Here is an 18,646-nt window from a genome sequence, read left to right as displayed (position 1 = left end):
TTTCTCTTGAGTTCAAAATAGTTTAAAAAATCAGATCAACCCAACTGAGGCCACATTCCATCCAGAGCTCCCATCGTTGGGTGAAAAAGCTGGTGGTGACTTTCTCAATTTGATTGAGAAGCTTTGCAAACCATCCGTGGGGATGGGAGATCTACATGAGTAAAAATCTTGATGAATGAAGGCCTCAGAAGCCGAGACAAAAATGAAGAAAGCCACAAACTCGTAAATCATCTTGATATTTACGTTAATGCTGAAAGGACATTTCTGCATCTCTGGGGTGGCTTTCCCCCTTTCTATTCTTCCTTCATTCTGCTGACTGCAGGACAGGTGACAGAGAATCCTTCCATTTTTGCTGCTGACACAAGAGGATGACTGCAAATGCGTTGGAGTTTTGATGCTGAGAAAGCAAGCTTTGGTAGAGAGAAGGAACGCAGCTGTCAGGATCCATCCTTTATTTTGGTTTCTAAATTATGACTTTGAAGGGCTGCAGCCTTCAGCGAAAATCTGGGTTTGGGTTGAAGGAAGCTCCACAGAGTTCAGTTTTAAACAGGCATCTACTCAACTGCATGGAAAGCCTGACTAATCTTGACCAGACAGCTGTTTAAAAGGAGACTGTAGGAACATTTGTTCTTGGATTTCCCAAAAGTTTTTGCAAAGAGATTTTTCCTCCGTTTCATTTTCAACTTAATTCAAATTCCTTCCTTCCTTCCTTCCTTCCTTCCTTCCTTCCTTCCTTCCTTCCTTCCTCCCTCCCTCCCTCCCTCCCCCCTCCCTTTCCTTTCTCTCTTTTCCTTTCCATGTGCACATGTGTATGTATATGTATGCATATGTGTGTGCATGCATATGTGTAGATGTGTGTATATATAATATATATGCATACATATGTGTGAGAAATTTCTTTTAGAATAAGAGCAGAGTGGTAAAAGAAAGCAGACAACGCTTTTTCATATGATAGAACTAGGAAATTGATATAATCCCTTAAAAGAAAGCCTAGCTTTGAGTTGTATGCTCTTTTTTTTATTGCTGCCTCCCTTTGTAGTTATTATTGCCTCATTATACAGTCATTTGTACAATGTTTTGGCAGAGCCTCACTATTGCATAAATTAAAGTCACTGCACCTAATTTGTGCCTACAGGTTGCTGATGAAAATGCCAGGAACATTTTTATTTGAATGTCAAAGTTTGTCAACCATTAAACTGATTGATTTTTCATTATATAATTCAATAGGAGAGGCACTCTTCAGCTTGTAAGCCACATTACACGGACAGATATCCTCGTCTCTGGAACAGGAGAAAGGGTAAAAGGAAAAATATCTATCTTGCTTTTGCCTTAAAAAAGTGATCTTCGCCAGTATGCAAAGTTCATTTTTTTTTAAGGCAGAAGCAGGAAAGATGTGTACTGGCATATGGTCTGGGAATAGGCAATAGAAATGACTAGGCAAAACATTCAATACAAATCGGAAATATTACTGTTAGGAATACTAGAGAAAAATGTAAATAAAAAGGACACATTTAATTATCCCAGCAAGGATACTATTTGCTCAAAAGTGGAAAGCAATGGAAGTACCGAGTGGGGAAGCACTAATAAAGAAAATCATGTATTGTGCAGAACTAGATAGGATAACTAAAAGATTAAAAAATCAGGAAGAAACAGAATGTTATCGAATATGGAATAAATTTTATAGATGGAGGGGAAAAAATGGGTCACAGTAAAGAGATAAACTGAGATAGAGACTAGAAATGTATAGTTGTATATAGGTATATTATATGTAATTAATGTACCGTAAATGCCGGCGTACAAGGCGACCCGGCGTATAAGACGACCCCCGTCTTTATAGCCGGGCCGCATTCCTAGAACGTCGTCTTATACGCCGGAAACTACCAGTATTTCTGGAGTATAAGACAACTCGGCGTATAAGACGACCCCCGTCTTTGGCGCCGATTTCAGCGCTCGCGGAAGTCGTCTTATACGCCGGCATTTACGGTACAATATGGACTGAGATGTCAGTCAAAGACGATTTACCATGTTCAATGTTTTTAATCCTTTCTTTTCTTTGTACTTAATAAAAAAAAAATTTTAAAAGTGATCTTCCTAGCCCAGAGAAGTCACATGTTCCTAAGTCATTGTGTACACGAACTATTTTGTTAATATGCCTGTGACAGGTATACTGCCACGGTTCCATTTGCAGGCAAACAGAGGGAAAGACATAAAGTGGATTTTTGCAGACCCTTTTAACAACTTTTTGATGGGCTTCGGAAATCACTGAGGGTTGCTGGAAACGACAAGGGAAGCAATGAGCGTGTGTGCGCGCTTGGAATTGCACGTGCGTGCATTAAGAGCGGCGTGCGTGCAAATGGAGAAGCTGCTGCTTCCTCCAATTTCCTGTGAAATGCAGTGTAAAATTTAGATTATCGATACGTGATTATTTATTACATTGGCAGGCCGCCGTGTCATCCTGATTCCCTGAGGCTTGCGACAAAATAAAGGACGGAGGATATTCACGCTTACGAATTTATGGCTGTCAGGAGCTGCTTCAAAAAAAAAGCACAGTTCCTCTTCGGAAATGCATCAATTCAGGAAATGCATAAATCATTTCATCTGCGAGTTATGCAGATGGACAGACACTCCTCGACTTACATCCATGATGGAGACTCTGTCATAAAGTTAAGCAGTCATTAAAATGAACCTGTAGTTTGCTAGGGGCGCAGTTTTGCTGCAAACCTGAAGGAGATGCCGGGTTTTGGCAAAACCATCATTAAAAACGAGGTCACGTGGCTGTGGGGATGCTGCAAATCGCCGTGTGTCCCAGTTGCACAAAGCCCCAAGTTGGGTCACGTGACTGCAGGGGAGGGGAATTTGGAATCCAGGTTATAAACAGGTAGTTGCTGTTGAACAGTTGCTAGGTGACTGGCTGTAAGTCAAGGACTATTTGGATGAAGTTATTTGACTATTGCATTGACTTATATTCACCCACTGAGGTTCCATACCTTTACTTTCCAAGCAAGGAGATGTGTACATTTCTGAATAGGCTTCTGGAATGGAAGACGGTCAATTGAGGGAAGGTGAGACCAAGACCCCTTTCCACCAATCCTTCTTTAATAGTGTCTCCCATCTCTTTTTTTCTCACCCCCTTTGTATTTCTCCTCACTGTTGACTTCTCTTTTCTTCCTATCCCTTTCTCTATCTACAGCCCATCTCGGGGGGGGGGGGATGCTAAGCTAAATGCAGATCATGTTGCAAAAGACGAGTGGTTTACCTGCAGACCTGGAAAACTAGGGAAAGGCAGCTTTGGGACAATCAGAGCAAATGAAGGTTGCATCTCAAAAGTGCTTTTTCCAAAGGCAACTGGATTGTTTAAGAAGTTGTTTCGTGTCTCATCCAAGAAGCTTTCATCGGTTCTGGCAGGACGGTGAGGGCGATGCAAGGATTAGCTTTGGCTGGATGGGAGAGGGCGGGGCGTTGGAAGGATCCTATTTCTTTGCAGTCATCTGGACCTTAGTACTCTGCCTGAGATCTCTCGAAGCCACTTGGGGGGTTTAATTTGTGTCCTCAGGGTCACCCGTATCAAAATGCCAACAGGAGGTGGCCAATCTTTTGGGAACTGCTGAAAGGACTGTGCTGTAGACCGGGGATAGCTGGTATCTTATCCCTTCCCGTGCTCAATGTTGACATAAATAGCTTCTTTTACCCTTCTTTCAAACCAATGGTCCTCTCCAGCCAGAATGTGGACTTTGAAAGAGTGACCTCTTTCTTTCAAATGCAGATGGGACTGCTGAACCTTGTCCGGATGGATTTGCTCTTCTATGTTGCGCCCTGCATTTGTAGAAGTGGTTGTTTTGTTTCACCAACGTACAAGAAAGGTTGCATCTCTTTTGCCTTCTTCTGCCTCGGCCCCAAAGATGGCGGTAACCACAGGTGGTGTCACCGCCTCCCTCAGCCGAGGTGTGTGCAGGCCCTCCTCAAGACGTTTGCTCATAAATACGGCTTTTATTTTAGAAATATTGCTCAAGAGGATTCACTGTCGACCGGATCACTTCAGCAGCGGGGGAATAAAAAGGTGTGAATATTGAATGAACTTCAACGGGCTTCAAGGATAACACCGCCACTCGTTAAAAAATGCAATTAACCTTATCTTTCTTAAACATGATTAATTATCCTACCGATAAATGACTCCTTTGGAGGGAAAAAAAAGTATCATCTTTTGAGCCATACCTGTCTAATGTGCTTTGCTTGTCCTCCTTTCTTTTGCCATACCATGTTGTCCTTTTAAAGCACATTTGTATGTATGCAATTCAGAAAGGGGGGGGGGAATCCACAATGAGTTTCTAGAACGTTCTTTTTTTGGAACAGTTCAAAAATTGGCCCATGGCAAATTCAATACACAGGTGTTTAAATGTTTAAAAACGCGATCAGCTCACCCTTTCCAAGAAAGCTTTATTATGCAATTTTACTGAGTTTAAGACAGTGAGTTTTAAAGCCACTTCAGATATTATTCTGTACAGCAAGCCAAACGGAACCGTGTAATATTTGAAAGGTGTTCCTTTCAAGAAGAATTGGTGCCGTAACTGAAGACATATGTTCCCAACGAGAGGGGATTGGGAATCAGTTTGCCCGTCTTTTGAAAACAAGCCAAATGACATATGGAGCTACTGTTGACTTTGGCCAACTGGCCTAATCGGTTGAAAGCCTTATTTACAAGATATTAACATGGATTTTGAGGAGAAATGAGTTGAGCATGTAATACTTTTTAACCCATGAACTGGAAGGCCCTTCATATTCCCCGTTCAATTCAGTCTGTTCACCAGCTCCGCAAAGGTCCCACCCAAAATTCCTGGAGTTACACATGACGCATGACAAGTGTTGGAACTTTGCTCAGGGTCTGAAGACACGAGGCTGCGGTTCTGGCCTTGTCGCTGCCTCATTCCTCAGGTGGTTCTTCTTTAAGGCTCTTCTCTGGCACCTTCTCTGCCTGGCCTTCGGGTGGGTTGCTGAATCCAGGATCTTCTGGCTGGGTCCCATCTCCATCGTAGATGATGTCTTCTGGATTCGGAGGTGGGGGGCAGAATTCTTCACTGGGGAACATTTCTTGAAAGATGATTTCAGCCTGTCAGAAAACCAATATATTGTTTTGGAAGCCTTTTTGGCAATCTGTGTAATATGGTTATTTTATCAAATCACAAATAGTTTGTTAAACCTATTTATCAAACAGATGGTGGCCAATGCAATTTAGCAGCTAGATGCTTTGACCCAGTTCTTTCTCTTTCCCTTCCTTCCTTCCTTCCTTCCTTCCTTCCTTCCTTCCTTCCCTCCCTCACTCACTCACTCACTCACTCACTCACTCACTCACTCACTCACTCACTCACTCTTCCCTCCTAGCCTGCCAAGCTCCCAGGATAGTTTTTAACTGAACACACTGTCAGCAGAAGACTTTGAAGGGAGTTACTTATAGACCCTGAGCTATAAGAAACTCCCCTCTGTGTTAAAAAGACAGGGAACAACGTAAAGAAGTATGAACACAGTGCCATGGGCTTTAAATTCAATTGATATCAAAAGAAAGAGAGTCCAAAGGAACCCATACCATACCATGGGTAGTTTTTAATCTAGAAATTGGCTCAGAACATATAAATATGCTTGACGCTTCGTTAATAAGTGGCTCTGTATGAGCAAACAAGTCAAGTTTTCAAGGACTGAAACCACGAAGAATCTAGTCGCCATTCATTCTTAAATGACGTAGGCAAGAAGGGAAAATACACGCAAGACGTTTTAAATTAGTATTCAGTTCCCCCCCCCCAAAGAAAATACCTGATATATATTTGGCCTGAGAGAAGTTGCTTGCTTTACTCACCTGTATTTCTACGTTACCCAGAAAAGTGAACGATTTACCTGTTTCACGGCACAATCATTCCCCAGTGCACCGTCTGGCCCAGAACAAACATACACGTTGGAGGGCAAATTTTCATACGAAGACCTGTCAACACTGGAGGAATCCCTCATGTTGAAATACACGGACCAGAGAACTTGAGGTTTGATTCCTTCCCCTTCATCTTCCCCATCTGAAACCACAAGATGACTGTCTTAGCGTTCAGCTTTCAGGGGAACTGAAACTTTTAAGGATTCAGCAAAACCCGAAAGACGAAGCACTGGGGCTTAGGGCAGTGGTCCTCAACCTTTCAACCTCTGCAGAATGGCGATGGGGGGGGGAGAGATGTTTTTCCCACACATGCCCGCCATTTGGGCAAATGTAGCTTTGCACGTTCACACGCTTGCCTGCTGCTTATGCGTCCTGGTTCCCAACAGGCCACCATCCGGATTGGAGACTGGGGTCCTCTGCTTTATGGGACAGATGAAGATTTAAAGAGCCCTCACATAAAAACTGGCAGCCCTGAAGGGTCTCCTAGCAGTGGGCAGAGACAGTTTGAGAAGACAAGCTAACTATTGTAGTCCACTAACGTTTTCTAACATCTCAGGAGGAACTTTGCCTACTGGAGACAGTTTCTTTGTTTCACAACAACTCAGATTCCTAACTTTTTTTATTATTATTATTGATCATCGCACAGTCAGCCAGATGTTCAGACTGGATTTGGCATTTTGTCTACCTACCGAGTCCTTACCCAGGACCTGGGATAGGCAGATGTGGATGTTTGATGGTATTACAGGTATCATCGCAGGATGGAAGCAGTTCCTAATAAGGCCGCCTTTTGCAATTGACTAATAGCGAATTTGTCAATGCCAATGGTGTTCAAGTGGTGCTCCAGTTGTTTTGGGATTGCACCCAAGGCGCCTATGACTATTGGTACTACCCTTGCTTGCTTTTGCCACAGTCTTTCTAGTTCTATTTGTAGGTCTTTGTATTTTGTGACCTTCTCCAGTTCTTTCTCGTCTATTCTGCTGTCTCCAGGCACTGCCACATCCACTATCCAGACTTTTTTGTCTTTCTTATCGATAATTGTTAAGTCTGGGGTGTTATGTTGCAAGTGCTTGTCTGTTTGAATTCTGAAGTCCCAGAGCAGTTTAATTTAATCATTTTCTATGACTTTCTCTATTTTATGATCCCACCAGTTGTTGTTGTTGTTATTATTATTATTATTATGGTTTGTCGCACTGTCAGCCAGGTGTTCAGACTGGATTTACATACCTATCGAGTCCTTCCTGAGGACCAGGAAGAGGCAGATATTGTTGTTTGATGGTGTTAAAAAGTATTGTTGCAGGATGCAAACTGTTCAGAGCAGAACTGCCTTTTGCAACTGACTGATGGTGATTTTGTCACTAGCAATCGCAATAGCACTTAGACTTATATACCACTTCACAGTGCTTTGCAGCCCTCCTAAGCGGTTTTACAGAGTCAGCCTCTTGCCCCCAACAATCTGGGTCCTCATTTTATCCACCTCGGAAGGATGGAAGCCCGAGTCAACCTTGAGCCAGTGAGACTTAAACACCTGGCAGCCAAGAGTCAGCAGAATTAGCTGGCAGTGCTGCATTCTAACCACTGCGCCACCACTGCCACCACAACAATGCCGATGGGGTTCAAATGGTGCTCCAGTTTTTTGGGGACTGCACCAAAAGCACCTATTACAATGACGATGATGATGGTTGATGATGGCGATGGTTGGCCCCACTGTCATTCAGATCTTTAGACCAGATTTGGCGCTGTTATCCACCTATCCACCCTTCACGTTCTTCTCAAGGACAATTAACCAGTGGAACCACCTGCCTCCAGAAGCGGTGAATGCTCCAACACTGGAAGTTTTTAAGAAGAGACTGGACAGCCATTTGTCTGAAATGGTATAGGGTTTCCTGCCTGAGCAGGGGGCTGGACTAGATGACCTCCAAGGTCCCTTCCAACATCATCATCATTATTATTATGAGACTGGTTGTCTGATGATATTACAAGTCTTTATTATTTAGTAATAATAAAATGTATTATTATTATTATTAGTTTTAGTTTTTCTTTTTTTTAAAAAAAGAGGCAGATGGGGGTAGAGCATCTATAGCAGGCAACAAGGAAAATTATCCACACACTTATTTGTGCCTGTGAACAAAATGTTGCCCAGCAATGATGATGTTACCCAGGGCTTTTTTTTGTCATAGAATGCCCAGAACGGAGTTCCGGCACCTTTTTTGGATGGTACCTTGTAGGGTAGGCAAGGTGGGTTTTATGATATGTGTGAGAGTTCCGGCACCTTTTTTATTTTTTTACAAAAAAAGCACTGATGTTACCTAGTGAGGGTAACGAAACGTGTGCAAGAAAACGAGCACGCTCAATGAGCAGCACCAAGGAGCCCTCAAAATGCTGCCTGCACTCTTCAAATGACTGTTCCCCAAAATAATAGTTCATTTCTTCTCGCACTGTTTAGGAGGGACCATCTGCCAGGGGTGAATGGAGCCTTTTCTGGAATATTATTAAAAGTTCCTACTACTCCTGTTTTTTTTAAAAAAAGTTACTTCTTCCTAATTTAGACAGGAAAATGAATAAAGTCCTCTTCCTTTAGGTGACTTTGCTTCCCTGACCTGCCATGGCCCAGTGCTCGCTTTATCTGGTGATTCATTTTCAATAACTCCGACAGTATTTGTTCTGACATTTTAATTAAAATACGACCACTACCTCATCTTGATGATAAAAAGGCCTATGTGTCAGTGAAAACTACCTTCTCAGTGCCTCAGTGCATCTGAGGACTCTTCTGATCCGAGGCTTCCTCTGAACGAACTCCGGGTAGCTTTTAAACAATACATCACTTCAAAACTAGACCATTCCAAACATTAAGATTAATGCTAAGGAAGAAATGGGAGGGGGAGCCGGGAGGAGAGGGGAGGGGAGGCAATGTGCAAAGGCCTTTTTATTCTGTTTGGGCTCTGCCGGTTCTTGATCGCAGCACAGGACAGAAAATTAAGTTGCAGAAGCTCCAGTTTGAAGCGAAGGATCCACCCGTATTTATTTCGACTCTCTCTGCTAGTGAGAACAGAGTAGAGCAGCGGTGGCGAACCACGTGTGCCAGAGGCGGCACTCAGAGCCCTCTCTGTTGGCACGCATGCCACCGCCACCACCAGCAGGTCCATCAGGCCACCACCGCTACCTGGAGCAGGAGCCCCGCCCAGCACAAAGGAGGCGAAGCGGCCGACTAACAAGCTCGAGTAGAAGTGGTAGAGCAGAGGTCACCAACCATTGTCAATTGACAATGGAAGAAAAGTGAGGGGGAAGCATTTTACATGCGTGCATGCGCGCATGGGGCCGCAAGCAAGCACCTGCTGCAAATGGGGCGGGGCTAGTGCCTGCGTGATACTCACTAGCCCTGCCCTGTTCTTACGTGGTGCAGCGCCTTGTATCTGCACCCTGCGGCGGCGGCCATTTTTGCGCCTTGCAGCACGGTGGCCCATTTTTGTGCCCCCAGTTTTTGCGTGCCAGATGTGGTCGTACATCAAGGACTTACCCAGGGGTAGGCAACCGTGGCTCTTTTATGACTAGTGGACTTCAATTCCCAGAATTCCTGAGCCAGCATGGCTCAGCTTGGACACCTCTCCCTTTCCCCTCAGCATGGCTGGCTCAGGAATTCTGGGAGTTGAAGTCCACGAGTCATAAAAGCGCCAAGGTTGCCTACCCGAGCCAGATGGGTATCAGGCACCTTGAATGGGAAGAAAAATAGCAAATCTTCATTTTTGTTTAACCTTAAACTACCCCCCTACCCCGCCCCCCACTTCACCTGTTTCTGCAACACTGAACAACTGCTCCACCACATGCGTCAAGTCTTCTTTAGCACTTTGAACGGAAGGACAGGTCAAATGAACCAGATCTGTCGAAAGAATGGCAGAGCAAAGTGGTTATTCAATGCGTTGATTCATGCACTCAATTTATATCCTGTCTTGCTATTGGTAATGAAAACTCAAGGTGACTAGCAACGATACAAAAGGACCCAAAACCACACTAAAAAAAAAAACCAAAAATTGACAAGAAGGTTTGAACAGCAACCGTTGAGGATTAAAGGCCCGGTGAAAGAAATGGATCTTGGTTGAGGCAGAGCAAAGAATGTATTGATCCGTGAATTGATTGATTTCAATTATTTGTGTGTTGATGACTCAGAATGATTCAAGTGGAAGCATGGCGTGCTTGGAAGCAATACAAGTGAAAATGACAGGTGGCATATAAAACTAGGTGATCTTCCATAAGGCAGGTTCCTTGTGATTGAGGCAGAGTCAGTATACTTTGTGTCTTGAAGGTTTCCCAGCAATATTTTAACTTCTGCTCTCCAAAGCAATGGCAACCTGGATGATGATTCATAATCCAGCATTCAAAACTGAACATTTTTTCTTAAAGAGTTTGAAGAAGGAGAGAATGTCTATTGAGATTCTTAGTCATCCAGGTCATAGTTATGCCAAAGATGCTTTTTCATGAGGCAACTGGCTTTCTTGTTGTTCTCTGAAGACATTTCCCCACCATCCAGTCAGAGCTGAAGAAGCTTCTTGAAGGAGAAGTGAAACGTCTTCAAAGAAAAACAAGAAAGTCCAGTTGCCTTGTGAAAAAGCATCTTTGGGATAGGAAGGGGAGGAGGAAGAGGAGGAAGGAAGGAAGGAAGGAAGGAAGGAAGGAAGGAAGGAAGGAAGGAAGGAAGGAAGGAAGGAAGGAAGGAAGGAAGGAAGGGGAGGATGGAGGCAGAGAGGGGGGAAGGAAGGAAGGAGGGAGAGAAGGAAGGAAAGGAAGGAAGGAGGAAAGAAAGGGAAGGATGAAGGACCTTTCTTGAAAGTTATTTCATCCTATCTGACTGAAATTCAAAAGTAGTCTATTGATTGGAGATCTAATTACCTGGCCACTGACTCGCATTTACGACGGTTGCCAGGTCCCGGAGGGGTGGTGGTCCCGTGATCCTCTTTTGCGACCTTCTAACAAGCCAAGTCAACAGGGGAATCCGGATTCACTTAACAACCGTGTCATTAACTTTAACAGTTGCAGGGATGCACTTAATAACTGTGGCAAGTTTGTGGGGCAAAGCTCATTTAACGGCTCACTTAGCAACCAAAATTTTGGGCTCAATTGTGGTCATAAATCAAGGACTACCGGTAAATTATTTTTTTTTTTCATCCTGGGCTGGAGCACCTTCAGCCTACGCTGAGCTTAGAGTCCAACCAGCCATGCTGAGTCAAGCACCTGAGAATTTCTGCCTGCGCCCTTCGTTTGGCAGCGGAGATATTAAGCCAGAAAACCAGACCTGAGTGTGAAATGCTTTCAGACTGGCATCTTTTTATCTAGTTGAAAAAATTAAGATAACCATCTGTCATTTTAATGAATGAGCATTAACAGTCCCGTTGACCTGAAGTGTAAATACATAATTAGAGCCTTTTCTCCAAAGCTTATTATAATGATTTTAATAATAGGGGGGGGGGGGAGAAATAGGTAGAGATGCAAGCCCAGGTAAGTAATGAGGTGAACTACGTCTTCCGCTAAAGCAGAATTTCCCATTATGATGTCGGTGGCAAAAGGAGGTGTGTGTGTGTGTGTGTGTGTGTGTGTGTGTTCTACCAAGTTTCTAATCCAAAAACTGGCAGCATTTTGGGGGTGGGTGGGAGGGGGAAGGGCCTCCCCTGTGGGACCTCACTGAAAACTGACGGCAACAAATTTTTATCTGCAGCATGTAAGTAAACTACTATCCCCACAAGTATGAAAGCAGGGGAAAACCGGGAAAGTATTTCTATTTCTTTTCGAAACAGTTTCCAGTCCTTACGACAATGCAGTTTTAAGTGTGGTGTTTCTGATCCTTACGGGTTTTTGATTGTGACTGAACTGAGCGCAGTCCAATGGATAAAAACAAGAAAAGAGTGAAGGTTTAACAAAGAATACTGGGAACCCAAGGTTGTTTTTTTTTTTTTTTACAGAGGAGTTAAAAGTGAACTAGCCATTTTACGCACTAAACTCCTTTCTTTAAATCCAAGGGTGTCCAATCTTGATAGTTTTTAAGACTTGTGGGCTTTAACGCCCAGATTTCCCCAGCCAGCATGGCTTAAAGTTGCTAAAGTTGAACACTCCTGATTTAATCCAAAGGATCCATTTTATAGAAGAGGCGTGACTTCATCCTATCCGTCCCTTATATTAAATTTCAATACACGTATGAATTAATCTAATCAGCAAGGTTAACCTAATCAACTGCCTTGATTGGTATAGTCTATTGTATAACTAACGAGAATCTGTGACTGAAATGTAACCTATCAAATAAAAGGATGATTTTGCATCCATCTGTAAAAGCGGCTTCTAATCCTATCTCTTTTTTAAGCTCCTTCTCTTCCATCTCTGGTACCGATCCTATCAATAAACCAATTTGTGCTGCCCTGTAATTGTGTCTGATCTACAGTTCAGATGTACCCCTGGGAAAACTGGGTCTACTCACATGTATTTTTCATACAGGTCATGGCTGAAGAACACAATTCCACAAGGCAAACAGCTGGCTGGCCTGCCTCCTGAGGTGGGACAGTCAAGATGGAAATCTGGAATGGAAACAAAAGACCTCAACCAAAGGACACGCCTCACTTAAAAATAAAATAAATGAGCTCTGCTAACTTTTGCACACAAAAACCCTTATATTTCCCAATTTTAAACCAATACTGTATCTGTGACAAACTAAAGTTCTAAGCCAGACTGAGATGAGGGTGTGGGTGTCCTTAATTATTCATGGGAGGTAATATATAATAGAATGACGGAATAACAGTCTTGGAAGGGACCTCATTTTCTAGACCAACCCCTTGCTCAAGCAGGAGACCATGTACCATTTTGGCCAAATAACTATCCAATCTCTTCTTGAGAACCTCCAGTGATGGAGCACCCACAACCTCTGGAGGCAAGCCATTCCATTGATTCCAACCATCAGGAAATTTCTCCTTAGTTCTAGGTTAGTTCTCTCCTTGATTACTTTCCTTCATTATTACGTGTCCTGCCTCTCTCTGTATACACACACACACACACACACACACAGAGAGAGAGAGAGAGAGAGAGAGAGAGAGAGATACAAACATACATGTATACACACATATTATATTTACCTTGAGTGTTTTTTGATGCACCCTGTTGCCCCAAATATGGGAGAAAGAAATTTTCTTTCTTTTTTTTTTTCTTTCTCTTTTGCCTGTATCAGCTCAATCTAGAGCCATCCACAGGCAGCAGTCGCCAACTGCGACATCATTTACATACACATTTTAGATTGCCAACAAAGAATAAAGGGAGAATGGGAATAGCCATTTCGAGCTTCTTAACTCTCTTCAGCCAGACATACCCTTCTGAGATTCAAACCTGGGCTGTTGCACACAGGTTTGAATCTCAGAAGGGTATGTCTGGCTGAAGAGAGTTAAGAAGCTCGAAACATACCTCCATGCATGAAACTCAAGTGAATGGGAGAGATTAGAAAGATTCAATTTCAGCAAAGCTCCACCACAACTGAGATTTCCCCAGTTTTGGAGCCATCATTTGTCCAGTTAGCATGGTGCAAAAGCCAGGAAGAAATTCTTTCTTTAACTTACATCAACTTCAGGTCCCACTCAACTTCAGTTCTACATGCATTTTTTTCTAATCGACTTTGAGATCTACGAGTAACTTTTTAAAAATTTCAATAGGATCAAAGCAGTGGTGGGATTCAGCCAGTTCGGACCACTTCGGCAGAACCGGTAGCTAATTTTGTGTTGCCCGGGCCCAGAATGGATTTCCGGAAGCGGCATCCACACAGAGAACCGGTTGTTCACATATTTGAATCCCACCGCTGGATCAAAGGTATGGCTACCTTAATTTGAATCCATGTTTTTTTTTACTTTTAATGAACATTTCACCAAACATTTACTAATATTTCCAAAATTTGAATTCTAGGACATGAGGCCTTCTTATTAACTAGGAACCCAGAGGTGGCAGAGCCAAGTCTGTTTTTACAAAACATTTTAAATAACTAGACAAAATTAATCCAGGATGTGAGATGGTCAGAAGGCAAGGGGAAAAGAGCGAGAACTGGTGGGCTGACCTGCTGATCAGAGCTCTCGTTATTCTGTATGGGTTGATCCGTTAAGAGAACAGCTCTGGAGATCTGCCTGCCAGAGAATAAACAAAACTCCGTCATCAAGCATAATAATCATTAAAAAAAAAACAACACACAGAGCCATATGGACCCACATTTCATTTTCATTAAAAACAACACGCAACACAAGTAACGTTCTACACTCGGTAGTCTGAACATGGTTAATGACATTTTCACATATGGCCTGCTTAAGTTAAGAAATTAATAATGACTCCAGTCAGGCTTATATAAAGGTTACAGTTCTTGCTTAATCACCATCAAAATGGAATGAAGGCATTGAGGACTCCGTACGGAATGGAATGTTCAGCCATCTTGAAGTTATTTCAAACGGCAAACCGTTGAGCAGAGAGCTAAGGTGCCAACCGTGGCCAACCGTTACTGTAACGCAGAGTCGTGCCAATGCTGAAATTCCAAGGCCAATCAGAAGTCATCATAACGTGCCTATGATTAGAGCTCCCTCAAAGATCCCAGCTGCCTCCTCCTGGCTTTGTGCAAGCCGCTTTTGAGAACTAAAGAGATCATCAAGAATGCTGTGGCAGCAGGAAACATTTAGAAGACGCCCCCGTGTGAGCAGGTGGATGCCTTCCAGATGGTTAGACTATCCACTTCAATGACCAGCGAGAGCAGTAGGATTATCTCCTTCTGCCCCAGGTCTAATTGACGACCTGAGCTCGCCAGAAAGAGCTATCTGGATTTCAACCGCCATCAGTCTGAAAACAGTCTTCTCTTTTTATTAATAGAACATGCAATAATAGAGCTGAAGGGATCTTGGAGGTCTTCTAGTCCAGCCCCCTGCTCAAGCAGAAGACCCTATACCAGAGGCCCCCAACCTTTTGGGCACCAGGAATCAGTTCTGTGGAGAGAGTTTTTTTCCGTGGACCGGAGGGACCGTGGTTTTGTGTTCTGCCTGCATCTCAGGGATGGGCTTTGCTTGTTTGTGTGGACCGGTTGCTGGCATGCTGTGGCCAGCTACTGGTCCAAGGACCAGGGGTTGGGAGCACCTGCCCTGTACCATTCTGGACAAATGGGCTGTCCAGTTTCTTCTTGAAAACCTCAAGTGATGGAGCACCCACAACTCCAGCAGGAAAGCTATTCCTTTGGGTTGCAATGTACCTCTTCATGGTACACCCCACACTACGTGACTTTGTCATGGCCAAACAGTCTATGCATTCTGGCTGCTGGATCTCACAAGGATCTTCCCAGCAAGAAGCAGCAGCATGTGAACCAAAAATACAAACAATGGTTAATGCTGTGTTCTGTTATGCCAGGGGTGTCATCCAGAAGCCGCGCCCACCCCATTGCTGGCAATGGCAAAACCGTCCCGATACGTTGCGCAACATCACGAGTTTGACATGTCTGTGTTATGCCATACGAAATAAATAGGTACAAAAGCTCTTCCGTTCGTTAATTTTTCTCAGTGTCAGAAAAATTCTCTCTACTTCTAGATTGGATCCCTCATTAACAAACTTATATTCATTATTTCTCGTTCTACCCTCTAGTTGCTTTGGAGAATAAGTCAGTCCCCTCTTCTCTATGTCAACCTCTCAAGTATTAGAAGGCAGGTATCATGATTAAGATCAACTTAGTCTTAGTCAAACCCCTGCTCACTGCAGGATCCATTTGAATAGCAGTTCTCAAAGTTGGCAAGATTAGGACAGCTGGACCTCCGCTCCAAAAATACTCCAGCCAGTTTTACGGATTTGCTTATAGATATGGGATGAAATATGAGGAGAAGAAACATTTATTCAACCTTACAGGGGGTGAAGATTTGTCAAGTAGGAAAATACAATATGAGAATTTAAGGCAGCCTATCATTGTCTCATCTATGTCATATTTATCTGAACTCCAGCCTTTAATCTCTGACCAGGATTGTGCCTATATCTGCATGCATCCATGACCCTAAAGAAATAGGTAGGTCATCCATATGCAAGGAGGGGGAAATAATAATTAATATTTTATCAGACTTTTTTCAGATTGATTTTCAAAATAAAGGCTAATTTTGAACCCAGGGTGTCCCCCCAGGGCATAAAACTGAATGATTTCTACAAGGGTTGATATACTAAATATGTGCAAGTCACACACGAGTAACAAGGTGGAGGATGCAAGAGGAAATTGGTCTACATAGACTTTTTTCTGCATTAATTTCACAGTAATCCAGGGAACCAGATAAAATTCATTGTTGAGATTGACATGGATGTCCACAAATGGTATGGCTAAATGTGATGAGTTTTACTTCTGAGTCAGCATGCCCTTTTAGTTATTCTCATGTTAATATTTACCTGTAAGATACATTTTTGCATATTTTTTCTGAAAGGTAACTATCCTCCACAACAAAATAACTTGCATTTATTCTTTGACCGAAATGATCGATAACCGCTTTACACCTGTTGGAAAACAAGGGGGAAAAGTTTTAAAAAGCAAAACAGTTTGTGCCATTGTTAGTTAGATTGAGGAACATAAAACATTTATAGACTATAATAATAAAAAAAAAGTCCCAACCAACTTGTTTTCTTTCATTTGAGCTTTTAGCATAGTTAAAGAGTTTTGTCTGCCTATTTTTAGGTCTGCATTGTTTTATCCGCTCTTGGTTTTATTACGTGAAACTCAATGACGATTATTTTCAACATGGTTTACACAAATTTGTCTGGATTTTTTTTTTAAAAAAAAAATTAATTTGACCAAAAAGAAAAGAAAGTTAGCAACATTTTTGTAATGATTTAGGAGGCTTTTGACATTTAACCATCTCTAGAACCTTTCCCAGAACATTAACTTCTTTTGCCTGTTATTCTTTCTGTACCAGCGGAGATGTTTCCCCAGATTACAGATCTGAAGAATCTGAAACAATCCATCTATAGCCCTATGTCAGTGGCGGCGAACCTATGGCACGGGTGCCAGAGGCGGCACTCAGAGCCCTCTCTGTGGGCACGCACGCCATCGCCCCAGTCCTAGGTCTTCAGCCGGTTTTATAAAACCTTTTTGCTTTAGGCCTCCTCCACCGTGTGCAAAAAAAAAAAAAAAAGATGCAATCAATGAGTCAATTTCAACTTCTCGCGGGAAAAAAAAGATCTTGCAAAGTTGGAATTGATTGATTGAACTTTTTAGTCCCACCCAGTCTGCCGTTACCACCGCAGCCACGCCCACCCATTGGGCCACACCCACTCAATGGGCCACACCCACCCGGCACCCAACGATGCATAAGTGGGTTTTGGGTTGCAGTTTGAGCACTCGGTCTCTAAAAGGTTCGCCATCACTGCCTTATGTCTATATATCGCTCTGCTCTTCCCTCCCTCCTTTCTTTTAAGATTATTTTTGAGTGTTAAATGGGTTTAGTAGACTTTGGAAACAGCTTTTAGACTTTGTGCACAAGACAGAAGAAAATGAAATACTAACCATGGGATTTGCCGATTAAATTAGTCTACCTTATAGAAATGGCTCGTATTTACTAAGTATGTAAAAGTAAAATGTTGAGGTTGTAATTTTACTTCATGTTCTACTGTGTTGAAAAAAGCTGTAAGTCAATGCTTTTTTTCTTTCCCTTTTTTACTCTATCCTTTCTTTCCCTTTCCCATTTCCCTATTATTTTTACTCTAATTTGTACTTCATATCATGATAATCTTAATAATTTTTTTTAAAATGTCTTTACTAGACGTCATCATACAAGGCAGTAAGCTCTGGTCTTTTTAATTATAGTTAATTAAATGAATCACATCTGGCTAGACTTGCAGAACATCCCAATGTCTGAATCATGGCTTATAAACCAGGGTTAGAATCTTTAATTAAAACCATGCAAAACATATTTTAGATAAATTTAGCTGCAGAAAAATAAATGAAATATTGATTTGCTGAAAGTCACAGCATTTCTTTCATTGCCCCCCCCCCCCCACCTCCACTGTCTTCTCTTCTTCTCACCCAACAGAACAGCTTCCCAAGGCCAGGAAGATCCCAACTTAAGAGATTCCCCCCCCCCAAAAAAAAAGTACTGAAAAAATTGTTTGCAATCTTTCCTATACTTCTAAGCCTACTAACATCTCCCTTTTATGAGATGATGACTAGTCAAAAAGAGGCAATGATAAATGAATCACATGAACTGAATTAGAGAAACACAGAGGAATTTATTCTGCTCGTGACAGTTAAGGGTTTTTTTTTTAAAAAAAAAAAAATAGGGCCCAAATTTGTTTTGCTATCTATTTACTGAATACTGCCAGGAATGCAAGCCAGAATGCTGGAATCAAACCATTTAAATCAAAGTGAATTCTTTGCTACTGTCTGTGAAGCTGTTTTGTACATTCTTGTGTGGGCGAAGATAGGAGGGGCAGGGTGAATTAAATGTCACATTACAGGACCCCACAGAAAGAAAGAAAAAAGATATAAATAATTCTTTCTTCTCTTCCTGCTTCATCATTCAACAGCGGCTAATGCCAGAGATTTGTTCACGAGCAGAGAAAAAGAATGCAACGTCCCTCTTAAAACTGATCTTCAGGTTTTTTTTTTTTTTAAAAAAAGGAAGATCAGCAGAAGAATTTTTTTCAAGTGCCAGGCTCAAATAAGGAAGCCACTTAGACAATGACATTATCAGGTCTCTCTGTCATCTGATATCTGTTCAGACAATGAAT

The 18,646-nt window shown here is 42.4% G+C and overlaps 1 protein-coding gene across 1 annotated transcript in view; it reads right to left on the bottom strand.

Annotated features, from left to right (window-relative positions):
- Positions 1-4,414: 4,414 nt before the first annotated feature.
- Positions 4,415-18,646, bottom strand: part of CHM (CHM Rab escort protein) — a 54,184-nt gene continuing 39,952 nt past the window's right edge. Inside the window, exons 10-15 of the mRNA XM_039331745.1 lie at positions 16,313-16,417; positions 13,980-14,046; positions 12,369-12,465; positions 9,696-9,785; positions 5,884-6,053; positions 4,415-5,104 (exon numbers count right to left, since the gene is read on the bottom strand). Of these exons, the coding sequence (XP_039187679.1) occupies positions 4,919-5,104; positions 5,884-6,053; positions 9,696-9,785; positions 12,369-12,465; positions 13,980-14,046; positions 16,313-16,417 (715 nt within the window). The 3' untranslated portion in view covers positions 4,415-4,918. The remainder of the gene's footprint in view (positions 5,105-5,883; positions 6,054-9,695; positions 9,786-12,368; positions 12,466-13,979; positions 14,047-16,312; positions 16,418-18,646) is intronic.

This window comes from Crotalus tigris, unplaced genomic scaffold, assembly GCF_016545835.1.
Source record: "Crotalus tigris isolate CLP2741 ecotype Arizona unplaced genomic scaffold, ASM1654583v1 scf7180000017622.5263843, whole genome shotgun sequence".
Classification (NCBI taxonomy): Eukaryota; Metazoa; Chordata; class Lepidosauria; order Squamata; family Viperidae; genus Crotalus; species Crotalus tigris.
This window is presented reverse-complemented; position numbering and strand designations above follow the sequence as displayed.